This window comes from Colobus angolensis, unplaced genomic scaffold (assembly GCF_000951035.1).
Source record: "Colobus angolensis palliatus isolate OR3802 unplaced genomic scaffold, Cang.pa_1.0 Scaffold21, whole genome shotgun sequence".
In the NCBI taxonomy this organism is placed as follows: Eukaryota; Metazoa; Chordata; class Mammalia; order Primates; family Cercopithecidae; genus Colobus; species Colobus angolensis.
Window position 1 is genome coordinate 3628791 of NW_012115266.1, and position 12604 is coordinate 3641394.

The following is a 12604-nucleotide window of genomic DNA, read 5'->3' on the forward strand; positions in this document are numbered from 1 at the left end:
GACCCAGGGCTGCTGTTTGTCGGGTGCTGTGCGGCCACGGGCTGGGCTGGGGAAGGCCAGAGTGCTGAGGCCCACGGGGCACTGGGGCCGCGCTGCATTTGCCTCCTGCCGCTGGGCCTCCAGTTGCTTCAGTGTGGGAGCCCGCAGCAGCCCCGCCGGTGTGCGCCACAGCAGTGTGGCCCCACACAGGTCGATGAGAGAGCCGTCCTGCAGCACGTTGGACTCGTTTTCCACCTGCCAGAGGCAGTAGAAGGGCCTTACTGCCCAAGAGGCCCCAGCCGAGCCACGGGTCCATCCCACGGAGCCTCCCTGGAGAGGACACCCTGGCTGGCAGGGCAGGCAGGGCAGAGGGGCAAGGCAGGCTGGGAGGCCAAGCGGGTGGGCAGGTGCACCCCAGGCACATGCTGATCCCCCCTCCCAGCGGGGCATGGGCCTTGGTTTCTCCATCTGTCTAATCAGGAAGTCTGGACCCAGACAGGGTTTTTCTAAAATAAGATGTTTTCTGAAGTGCCCTCCTCCTGACAGAGGCAGGAAAGGCCTCTAATAAGGAATGCTGGGTACTAAGCTCAAAGCTAACAGGGAATGCTGGGTACTTGGCCCAAAGCAGCTATCCCAGTAGTAGTTAAAAGCAGAAACTCAGGAGCTAGGCTGCCCAGGCTGAATTCTGTCCTTACCATTGACTAACTTTGTCCCTGGTCAAGTAACTTAACCTCTCTCCATCTCGGTTTCCTCATCCTCAAGAAGGACTGCACCTTCTGGCATCTCAAGTGGTTCTCGTGAACATTAAATGAATCAATGAGGCCTGGGGCGGTAGCTCACGCCTGTAATCCCAGCACTTTAGGAGGTTGAGGCGGGTGGATCACCTGAGGTCAGGAGTTCCAGACCAGCCTGGCCAACATGGTGAAACTCCATGTCTACTAAAAATACAAAAAGTTAGCCGGGTGTGGTGGCTCATGCCTGTAGTCCTAGCTACTTGGGAGGCTGAGGCAGGAGGATCACTTGAACCCAGGAGGTGGAAGTTGCAGTGAGCTGAGATTATGCCATTGCACTCCAGCCTGGGTGACAGAGTGAGACTCCATCTCAAAAAAAAAATTAAAAAAAATAAATAAATGAATCATTCAGTGTAAAAACTTAGAAGAGTGTGTGGCAAATACTGCTTAAGAAGAGTAGGCTTGTGAAACATTCACATGCATCATTTTACCAAACAATGCTTCCCCAGACCTCCCCACAGAGTTGACGCTCTGGAAAGAAAAGCCATGCTTTTCTCTGAGGTTTTGCATCTCCTTGGCCAATGTGCTCATGCCTGAAGAGCAACGCATGGCCCGTTTGAGGAGCATGGCCACGTGACCTTGGGCAGCCCCTGCCTCTCTCTAGGACTCACTCTGGGCTCTCTAACCTCAGCTCTCTGATCTGCACAAGGAGTTGCCACTAACACCTGTGTCAGAACTACTGTAAGGACCCTTTCCTCCTGAGAGAGAACAGTATTAAACCTGTCTGAATGTGACAGACATGCTACCAACTGCCAACACTTTAGGATATAAACTGCTCACACATGGGCCACTGTCACTCTCATAAGAAGGTGTGATTTTTTTTTAAGCTGCCAGCAGCCTCGAAGCCACCTGGGACTGCACAGTATGTCTGTGTGTGCCTTGATCACATCACCCCCTGGACCTCCAGTGGTATGCACGCTATGCTTGGGGACCCTGGTCTATCTGCCTGTCTGTGGCACATGCTAAGAACTCCCTGGGCCTGGGATTCCCCAACATGGAGCCTATTGGGGCTCCCTGGGGCAGAAGGACTAGAGATCATCTCCTGGCTTGGGAAGGGGGATAGGCAGCTTGTGAGGGCCTGGCAAGGATGAGGGTGGGGAATAGAGTAGGCCACCTACCAGCTTGCCCCGCTGCTGGGCTGAGCGGCTGTCCCGCAACGTGTACACATTCCCACAGACCGAGATCTCCCGCCAGACACCTGGGGCTGAGTCCTCGGAGAAGCCGCCCGCCGGGTGCATCACCAGAACTCCATTGGTGGTCAGTCCATCCATCAGGCCATCTGGGGTCCGCCATTTGGCCGCCCGCTCCTGGGACCACATAAGGGATCAGATCACATCCCCCAGGGGCCCCCCAGCAGGCTACGTGCCAGAGGCACTGCCCCTCTACCCTCAAGTTCAGAGGTGGCCCAGAGAGGACTGGCATTGAAGCTGCAGGTCTTAAGCGTCTCCCTGGGCCTCACTTTGCTCATCAGTTAGCTGGGGTTGCTAAGCCCTGCCAGGACCATCATTTGGATTACTGTGGGCTGGTTCATCACATCAAGATGCTGCACCTCCCAAGCCTACCCCTTGCCTCACAGATGAAGAGTTGGTCCCTTCCTGGGGCTCACTCACTCCAAGGAAGATGTTGCTAGAGGCGTCGAAGCCAGCTGCATAGATGCGGGCAGTATAGGGCGGCCGGCGGTCACAGAGGATGCGGCAGGCGTAGCGGGAGATGGTGCTCTGGGCAGAAGGGCCCTCGGCAGCCCCTCCTCCAGGAGACGTGTCTGTTACCACAAAGTCAATCATGTTCTCTGTGGAGCGGCCGATCTGTGAGGACAGGGAAAGCAAGCAGCGACCGCATGTACACAGGGGACTCTCATAGGCCTCCCCACCCAGAGTTCCGGCAGCTGCTCTGTATGCAAGGTCACCAAAAAAGGAGGCTGCCAGGCCCTGAGAAGGGGGCAGCACCAACTCCTTAGACCTTCTAGGCTCCCAGGTGGGGTCTCCAAGTCCAAGAAGCCATGGCCTGGAGCAGCTTCTCCTTCTCTGTTGCCCCCACAGCACTAGGGATCACCCCATCCAATAAATACAAGTTGATTTGCTGATAGAATTATAAGAGGGTGGTCAAATAGCAACTTCTGAGTAACTGTTTGCCATATGCCAGCCACCATGCTAAACATTTTATATGCAATGCTTAAGTTAATCTTCCTGTGGGGTGGGTACTATTATGGGCCCCATTTTACAGATGAGTAAACCAAGGCCCACAGAACTTAAGTGATGCTTCCCCAAAGTCACCCAGTGGTAAGTGATGGAGCCAAAATCTGAACACAGACATTAGGCCTCTCACATCTGAACCCCTGAGCTGTGTGAACTCCCACAGTCTAGGAGTCTTGAGTTTGATCCTTGATACAGCCACTGACTTGCTGTGTGACTCTGCAGTCAACAGCCCACACTGGGACATCCTGCTTCCTTGTCTGGAGGGAAGCAACTTTCCCATGGCCTCCCATCCTGTAGCCTCACCTGAAATGCTTGCAGAGCCTAGAGGCCTGGTGGCCAGGAGGTGTGTGGAGAGGCCTGAGCATACCTGGAACATGTCTGTGTCACTATCATGTGTATACTCCACTATGACCGAGTGGCTCCGGGATAGCGTGTACGAGATGCTGTGCTGACCACGGTTACTCAGTGCCTGGGGGGAGAAAAAAGTCACTTGCCAGGGTGTGCAGCTATGACAAGTGTAAGCCTGGAGCCAGCAGCTGGAGCTCAAGGCCCAGCAGCCACTCTCCAGAAAGGGGGCAGCTCCATCCTTCGCAGAGGGTGGACAGTGCAGCGGGTGTGTCACATGATTTAAGCCCTACAGTCACCTTAAGAATGGGGTTATCAGGCCGGGCACAGCGGCTCACGCCTGTAATCCCAGCACTTTGGGAGGCCGAGGTGGGCAGATCACTTGAGGTCAGGAGTTCAAGACCAGCCTGGCCAACCTAGCGAAACCCCGTCTCTACTAAAAATACAAAAAAAAAAAAAAAAATTAGCTGGGCATGGTGGTGCGCATCTGTAGTCCCAGCCACTCGGGAGGCTGAGGCAGGAGAATGGTGTGAACCCAGGAGGCAGAGATTGCAGTGAGCCGAGATTGCACCACTGCACTCCAGCCTGGGTGACAGAATAAGATTCCGTCTCAAAAAAAAAAAAAAAAAGAATGGGGTTATCGTTCCATTTTAGAGTTGAAGGAACTGCAGGTCACAGAGAAACTGACCTAAAGGCACACAGTTGGAAATATCAGAGGCTGAATTCTAACCCAAATCCTCTAAAGCCAAAGGTTTTTTCCTTTGCCATTGCAGTATGACTGTCACCTCCCACTCGCTGAACCCTGGCTGCCTCTAAGATGGTGCAGCTCATTTCCACCCATTTCCATTGGATGGAAATAAGCAGCACCATCTTAGAGGCAGCCACGGTTCAGAAAGGTCTGGTTGTTAAGGAAACATTTTGCAAACTGTAAAGAACTGTGCACACTGCAAAGGATTTTTCATCACCATTCTCGGGTGGCCCAATACGCAGTGAGTGATGACACAAAGTGGGCTCTCCTGTTAAGGTGGGGGGCTGTGGGCAGGTAGGACCTGGAAGGCCAAAGACCTGGGCCTTGGGCAGGGAGGGCAGGACCTCAGGTCTACGGGTCAGTTGCTTGCCTTGGAGACGAGCGGCGTGGAGATGTGGTGCATGACGTCTGGCTTCACTCCGTTGGCATGCGGACGGCGGCTCAGTGCCAGGCGGCTTCGCCGGCGGCCCTTGTCCCCACTTGCCAGACACCCATTGTAGCTGTAGATGTTGGGGGTTAAGAAGAAAGGGTTGCAAGAGGAGAGAGAGAAAGAGGGAAAGTGAACCCCTGATGAAACTTGGAGGAAACTGCCAACTTCTGGGCAGATCCTACCTTAATAAACAAGCTCTAGAAGCACCTGAAACTAGAAGACCCTACAATAACAAATTGGTACCTTGGGGAGTGGGCGGGGGTGTCAGAACAGTTTCAAAAGCACTTACATTCAGTTAACCAAGTATTTCCTGGACACTTGAGCCATGCCTGGATGGGTGCTGTGCACTGGGGCAGTAGAGGTGACGCACCACGGATCAGCTGTGGGCCCTCAGTGGAGGGCTTCCTCAGCTTCTCCAGGAACCTAGATGCCACCTGCCACACCCAGGCACAAGTCAAGGATGCCATAAGCCTAGAGGAAGAAAAGGGAATTCTGGCCCTAGCATGAGGTTTCTGGGAGAGGGAACACCTCTACTGGGTTTTGAAGAACTAGAAAGGGTTCACCTGTAGCAAATTGTCACTTATCACACCACTACTCAAAACCAAAACGAAAGGAAAAACTGACCCACAATGCCACTACCTCTATATGTCCACACATGTCAAATTTCCACCTGCCTTTCCATCTCTTGTCCGGAAGGGATGGCTGTGAGAGGCACAGAGGAGGTGAGTCATAGCTCTCATCGCTGCCATGGGCTGCTGCCTCCGTGTTCCTGGCCTTCTTGCTATCAATCACCTAATGGAATCTGTGCAGCGGCCTGCCAGGCAAGTGGCTTTCTGCCCATCTTACAAATGAGAGAAATCAAGGCTCAGGGAGGTAAAGTGACTTGCCTCTGGCTAGTAGGTGAAAATGTCCAGATTCGAGCCCAGTCTCTCTGACTCCAGAAGCCCCTCTAGATGGAGGCTCACCCTAAGCAAAGGGCCCAAGGCTGGCAGGGTCTGATGAGATCAGGTAATGGTGACTTTGGTGGTGAAGTATGTGGGGGAGATGACGCTGGTGGGAGGGCTCTGAACTCCAGGCTGAGGACATTATTTTGTAACCAGTGGGGTGCCAGGAAGGTTTGGGAACAGGAAGTGACAGGACAAAGAGCTGCCAAATACAGACAAGGCCACTTGAATCAGAATCTTCTAGTGAGTTTGTTAAAATCCAGATGAGGCCAGGCGCAGTGGCTCACAACTGTAATCCCAGCACTTTGGGAGACCAAGGTGGGCAGATCACTTGAGGTCAGGAGTTCAAGACCAGCCTGGCCAACATAGTGAAACCCCGTCTCTACCAAAAATACAAAAACTAGCCAGGCATGGTGGTGGGTGCCTGTAATCCCAGCTACTCAGGAAGCTGAGGCAGGAAAAACACTTGAACCCAGGAGGTGGAGGTTGCAGCGAGCTAAGATCGTGACACTGAACTCCAGCCTGGGTGACAGAGCAAGACTCTGTCTCCCCTCCCGCAAAAAAAAAAAAAAAAATCCACATTCCCTGGTCCCACCCATTGTGACTGTGATTCTGTAGGCTTGGAGAGGGCCTGTCAATGTGTATTTTCAGTGCCCTCCAGCCAGCTCTGATGTGCAGCCAATGTGGACTCTGCTGTGCAAAGGGGCTGCCAGGAGGGCCCACACCCGTGGGTCTACAGCCTCCCACATTAGTGGCCTTGCCTTGGGCTGGAAAGCCAGTCCTGCCTTTGGGATATAAAGCAGCTGCTTTTTCAAGGCAAGCTCTCCCAAGGGAGACATCACTTTTGCCCTTGTGAGCTCTTCCCACACACCGGGGGCGGGGGTGGGCAGGCCCCGAGGTGGGGCAGTGCAGGACACAGGCTTGGGACACAGATGGGCCTGGCTTCAATCTGGCTCTTCCACCTATCACATGACCTCTGTAAAATGGAGCTAATTTTTTAGGACCTACCCCGCAGGTTCATTTTGAGAACTAAATGAGACAAAGCATTTAAAAGTGCTTAGCACAGAGTCTGGCATATTTATAGGAAGCCCTTGATAAGTGTTCGCTATTACTGCTTTTTTTTTTTTTTTTTGTAAAAAAAAAAGCACGTGTCAACAAACAGCCATTTTTAAAAAATAATCTTAATGATAATATAACTTATCAAATAGTTTCTTTAGGACTGATGGCAGAGAGAGGCCAAAAGGAGACCTAGATGGGGGAGGAGGAAGAGGGTCTGTCTCTGGAGAAAGATCTGAGTGGATGGTGCAGGGATCCTGGTCAGGAGAAGACCAGGAAGGGATGAGGTTGGCCCGGCTGCCAGTTCATGTTGCTTCCTCTCTCCTGGCCTTCGCTTTCTCATCTGCAGCGTGCAGGTCAGCTGTGGCTTAGTGAAAGTGCACTAGACCTAGAGTAAGAAAGACCTGGGTCCAAATCCCAGCCCTGCCACTTACCAGCTGTGTGCCCTTGGGCCAGTCACTTCCCCTCTCTGAGCCTCGGTTTCCTCACCTCCTTCCTCACAGCATCTTTGTGAAGATTGAAATGAAATAATGTCCATGAAAGGGCTTGGCACAGGCCTGCCTCCCAGAACACTTGATATGTGCTGGGCGTTGTTCTATGTACTTTACTGAAATCACTTCATTCATTCCTCCTGACAACTCTCTGAGGAAGGGATTATTAACATCTCCATTTGCAAAACGGGAAACAGAGGCACAGGGAAGTTCAGCAATTTGCAGAGGCAGGATTTGAACCTAGCAGTTTTGCTGGAGAACCAGAGTTCTTCACCCCACACCACACACACTAGGTGCTTTAGGAAAGGCAGCTGGTGTTAACGTTTTTCTCATCTGATCAGGAAGTTGGGTGGTTAGAGTTGTCACAGTAATTTGTGAAAAATGGGAAGACAAAACAATAATTATGAATTGAGGTGGGTTTGGTCAATTTCGTCTTTCAGCTAGAAAGGTGAGGAGGGACGAACAGCAGAAGGCACTTTGTCGGGGGAGGAGGGGTCGGGGCCCTTGTTCTGGCTGCGTTGGGTGGGTGTCTGGTGCTTCACCCCTTCTAGGCCAGAGATGCTCACCCCAGGACGATGAGTTCACCATACTTGATGGGATCCTCGCCCGGCTGCGCATCTTCACCGGGAGAGGAGAGAACGCAAGAGCCCTTGTTCCCCCGGTGCTGAAGGTCTGAGGTTCGGGGGGACCCCACTTCAGGGTTTCCTTCCAGCACCATTCTGGGCAGAGTGGGAGAGAAAAGAGCTTTGCAGGTTCCCACCCCAGCCCCACTCAATCCCAGCTCCAGCCTGCTGCAGGACCGCCCAGGCTAAGGCAAGGGTGACCTTTCACCACCTCTACTGCTATGGTAACCACTTCCCCTCTGCCTCCTCTAAACTGCCCGAGGTTGCTGGGATACCAGGGAAGGGTGGCACAGTCAAGAGGGTCAGGATATTCAGTGGTGCCAGAGAGATGGACCAACTCGGGGTGGCCAGAGGCTGCTTTCTGGCCAAGATCCCAGTCTGGGATGTGCTTCAAAGAGGGGCACCCCATGAGTTGGGTGCCCTTACCCCTCATCTCAGACTCAGTTCCTGGTTATGGCTCTTGGCCTCTGGACCTCTGATTTAGCCCCTCTGACAGGTTCTTTGAATCTACCTGTCCATCTGAATCTTTCTGCCCCTTTGAGATCTAGGCCTCTGTCTGTCCATCCGCTTTCTCAATGACTCTCTGTCCTCCTAGCCGCTGTCCTTTTCGCCGTCTCCCCCCATTCCCCGTCTCTGCCTGTCTGCCCGCCTCCGCCTCACCATCCATCTGCCTCAGTCTCCCCATCTCAGCCTCCCCCTGCGGGCAGGCCAATGGACTCCTGGGTGCGCACTCTTCCCTCCCTCCCTCAGGTGTCTGCGTCCCCAGCCGCCCGGGTCTCAGGAGGCTTGTGGGGGCGGCGCTCCCCCCTCGAGCTCGGGCTGCAGCACAGCCGTCTCCCGCAGGCAGCCCGTTTGGAAAACATCCTCGCGCCGGAGGGACCGCGCCGGGGCAGGCCCGCGCCCCGCGCCCAGGTTGGGCAGAACGAGAACCGCGGCCCAGCACCTACGCAGGTTCACACCCGGCGGCCCCTCAGCACAACACGCGCGCGCGCACAGCCCCGCACTCCTCGGGCCCGGACGGCGCAGAGACCACCCGCACCCGCGACCGCAGGGAAGCGCGGGCGCGCAGTAGCCACCGGCGCCCGCCCTCGGACCCACTCCCTCCGCCACCTCCAGACACGCAAACACGCCCCCCGCGCCCGCCGGGACCCGCCCGGCGCAGCCCCCGCCCCCTCTGCCCCGGCGGCCTCACCTGGCCACGCTCCGGGACCCGCTGGGCGCCGCTCCCTCACCGCCTAGCCCCTGCTCGGCCCCGGGCCGCTGCGGCGGGATGGGCCAGGCCCGCGGCGGCTCCGCGCTGCCTCGTCACGGGGACACCCGGGGCCGGAGGAGGGGGATGAGCGCGAAGAGCCACGCTCCGCCCACTGTCCTGAGGCCCCGCCCCATTGTCACCGCCCCTAGGAGAGCCCCGCCTCACTCCAGACTCCGCCTCTTGCGGCGATACTTAGCCCTTGTCGGGGGAGCTCCTCCCCTTCGCATGAGACCACGCCCCTCCCCTGGCACCGCCCTCTGACTAGGGAAGCCCCGCCCTCCACTCGGTCTGAGGGACTCCCTTGCCCCCTCCTCGCCGGCTCAGGACTCCCCCGTAGTCTACGTGACCCCTCCCCCATTTCAGACTCCCCAGACTCCGCCTCCATTTCCGGGGACTCCGGGGTTCTCCCGGAGACCCGGGCGCCCCTTCCCCACCGTAGGTCAGGGCCCTCACAGGGCACTGGAGGACCCTTCCCCAGCCTTAGGCCGGGGGACTCCCCACCCCCAGCTCCGACACCCCATCTCCCATCTGGGGACGCCACGCAATTAGAGGAGAGGAGGAAAATGCTAAAGGCAAAGGGGGTGTGCGGCAGCGGTGGAGGCCGGGGAAAGCTGCTGCAGTTGAACAGAGTCGCAGACCTGTCTTCCAGCCCAGCTCGGGCACCCCCCTCCCCTTAGTCCCCCCCGCCCCGCCAGGATGCACACACCACCCGATATGCAGCAAAGGAAAGAGACCTTTGCGGGAGCACAGCCCCTTCTGGGCCTGGGGCTTGCGAGAGATCTACCAGTCTACGTTAGGCGCTGTGCGCTGTGCTTTGAGCAAATTAAACTCTTTACTTTAATCCTGGGAGGCAGGCACGATAGTTGCCCATTTTACAGATGAGGAAATAGATTTACAAAAGTGACTTACTTGTTGTAGTTTGCTAGAAACGGGCCAAGAGAGAATCTCAGCTGTATGAGTGGCTTCAGTCTCAACTCCTAACTTCCGTACCTTATCCTTCTGTCTAGGGATGGAGCCTCAGAGGTGCCGAAAAGAAACCTTATCTGCATCAGGTAAGCTCCCTATTGCTCAGTACTGTTGGTCTGGAACTATAACTAAAGGCTGGATTATAGTTCCAGACCAAGTCTTTGGTCTTGTGGGTGGCGGTGGGGGTGTTTTATGAGAAAATCAAGGAAGACTGCATAGAGGAGTTGGCTTTTGATTTCCATCATGAAGGATTCCTGGGAGTTTGCCTGAACATTCCTGAGAGGGAGCCGCTGCCACCCCCACCCCCACAAACTTGTTGCACCTGAAGCACCCAATCTACCAGACCCCCCTGGGGCCCTACCACATCCACCCTGCTAACTCCCCCACCTAAAAATAACCAAAGATACCAACTGCTTTGCCAACTGTTCTGGGGCCCAGCGGCTAGATGAAACAAGAATGCAGCCGACGGCATATCCTTTAGGGGAAACGATACTCGTTAGTCACAGAGAATTTCCCTGCGAGACTCCCACCAAGCAGGCTGCAGGTCACACAACCCTGTGACACAGGATAGCTGCCCTCACTGATGCCTCCAGAGGCCTCCATTGTGCTGGGTTTGCCCGGGGACCCTGGGACAGCCTCACTCCCTTGTGTACCCCCAGCTTTTAATGCATTGCCTGCCAAAGCAGTTCCTCAGCGAACATATACTGAATCCCTGTTATAATCCCCAGTTTACACACCAGGAAGCCGAGGCTCAGGCAGGAGAAAAAACTTGCCCCAGGTCACAAGCCAGGCTGATGCGGAGCTGATGCTTCACAGGATCCCCAGTGCTTCCACCTGACACTGGACTGCATGGAGGAAGGTCAGAGAAGGATCACCAAGACTCCGCCGAGGAGTCAGGGATTTCTCCTGGGGCAGTACTGGGATTGGAGCTGCATGGCAGCACAGCCAGACCACTGGGCCTCAGGGAGCCTGGGGTGGGCCTGATTGCAGGATTGCTCAAGTAAGGGACAGTAAGGGAGAGTTAGAACACCAACAGCAGATGCCTAAGTTCCAACCTTGGCTTTTGGCTCTAAATCCAGTGCTCTGCTCCAAGAACTCCAACTTCTTAATCTCTCTGAGCTTCAGTTTCCTTATGTGTAAAATGGGAATAATAATTATACTTGCTTGTGGTGAAATAGGATTTTGCAATATTGTTTTGAAATTCCTTTGTCAGCCCTCCCTTTTCTCTCTTCAATCTAGATCTTGTCCCTGTTGCTTCAAAGAAAGGGACAAAGAAAGGAATAAAATAGAAACTTTATTTCTTTAATTCTTGGGTTCAAATGCCTGAAGGTGAGAGGCTTGGAATAGTTTGGAAAAGTAGTGATATATCTAGTTGAGAAAACATGCAGAAAAAGCAAAACAGGGCTGGGCGCAGTTGGTCACCTCACTGCTTTGGGAGGCCAAGGCAGGAGGATCGCTTGAGGCTAGGAGTTTGAGACCAGCCTGGGCAAAATAGTGAGACCCTGTCTCTACAAAATTAAAAAATTAGCTGGGCATAGTGGTGCCTGCCTGTAGTCCCAGCTACTAAAGAGGTTGAGGCAGAAGAATCGCTTGAGCCTAGGAGATCGAGACTACAGTGAGATATGATCCCACCACTGCACTGCAGCCTGGGCAACAGAGTGAAATCCTGTCTCTAAAAAAAATTAAGAAGAAAAGAAAACAAACAAAAAACAACAGCGGCAAATTCTTTCTGGGCTGGGAGATTTGGAGAGAGGGAAGAGCTAAGATGCTGGGTTCTGCCCTTGAGGCCATGCCAGAGTGGGAGGGTAGGGTTGGGAAAAGACAGATTCCTCACATAGATTTGGGGATCCAGAGCAGAGGCAACCTGGGCTTCAGTTCTCAGGCTCTAGCTTTAGAAGAAAGCCCTTGAAGCAGGGTTGACTACAGCAGTGTGGGGTTTGTGCTATGTCTAGGAGGGCTGGTCTGCAGAGTCTTAGATGCATGAGTGGCATGGGAAAGCCTTGAGATTTCTGTGCCCCAAAATTGCAAAGCTGAGAGAGGCTGGAGTGTCCTGTGGGTTGGTAGATCAGGGTACCTAGATTGACAACTGGAGGCCAGTAAGTTACAGGTATCTCAGTGGAAGCTAGCAAGGAAGATAGCCAAACTCCAGCGGCACTGGTCCATAGGCCTCTGGCTCTTCCCAGTGCCATGACACTGGGGAGATCCTCCTGGATCTGAGAAGCCATTTCAAGTGGAGGAGGAGGAGGTGGAAGAGTCAAAAGGACTGCATTTGTATCTGAAATGACTGAGAAAAGCTGAAACTTACTTTGACGACACTGTCTCCCAACAGGTGCAATGGGAACTGGAAAGAGAGATGATGTTTAGTTTAGAATGGGTGAGCAAACTACAGCCCACTAGCCTGCTGCCTGTTTTGTAATAACCTTGTATGGAGCATAGCCACACCCACTAGATTATGTACCGTGTGTGGCTGTTTTCATGCTACAATAGCAGAGTTGAGTTGTGGTGAGAGCGACTATATGGCTCTCAAAGCCTAAAATATTTACCGTCTGGCTCCTTACCAAAAAAAGTTAGCTTAATAAGCTGGAGAATCCCCGCAGGAGGAGGTACACACATGTACCCAGCAGGTGAGTGCTGCTTTGCTGAAAGGCTAACATTTCTTTGCATAGAGACTTCCCCGTGGGATGCTTGAATGTATTCATGTCGTGATAGCTGGGTCCTTCAGAGTGAGTGATGCAAGAGAGCAAGACCGAAGCTACAATGTCTTTTTTTTTTTTTTTTTTTTTT

General features: G+C 54.0%; 1 protein-coding gene across 1 annotated transcript in view; it reads right to left on the bottom strand.

Annotated features, from left to right (window-relative positions):
• PELI3 (pellino E3 ubiquitin protein ligase family member 3) overlaps window positions 1-8953 on the bottom strand; it is a 10535-nt gene extending 1582 nt beyond the window's left edge. The window contains exons 1-8 of the mRNA XM_011942763.1: window positions 8795-8953; window positions 7546-7698; window positions 6923-6994; window positions 4429-4558; window positions 3333-3434; window positions 2381-2575; window positions 1889-2077; window positions 1-234 (exon numbers count right to left, since the gene is read on the bottom strand). Coding sequence (XP_011798153.1) covers window positions 1-234; window positions 1889-2077; window positions 2381-2575; window positions 3333-3434; window positions 4429-4558; window positions 6923-6994; window positions 7546-7697 — 1074 coding nt within the window. The 5' untranslated portion in view covers window position 7698; window positions 8795-8953. The remainder of the gene's footprint in view (window positions 235-1888; window positions 2078-2380; window positions 2576-3332; window positions 3435-4428; window positions 4559-6922; window positions 6995-7545; window positions 7699-8794) is intronic.
• Window positions 8954-12604: the final 3651 nt, after the last annotated feature.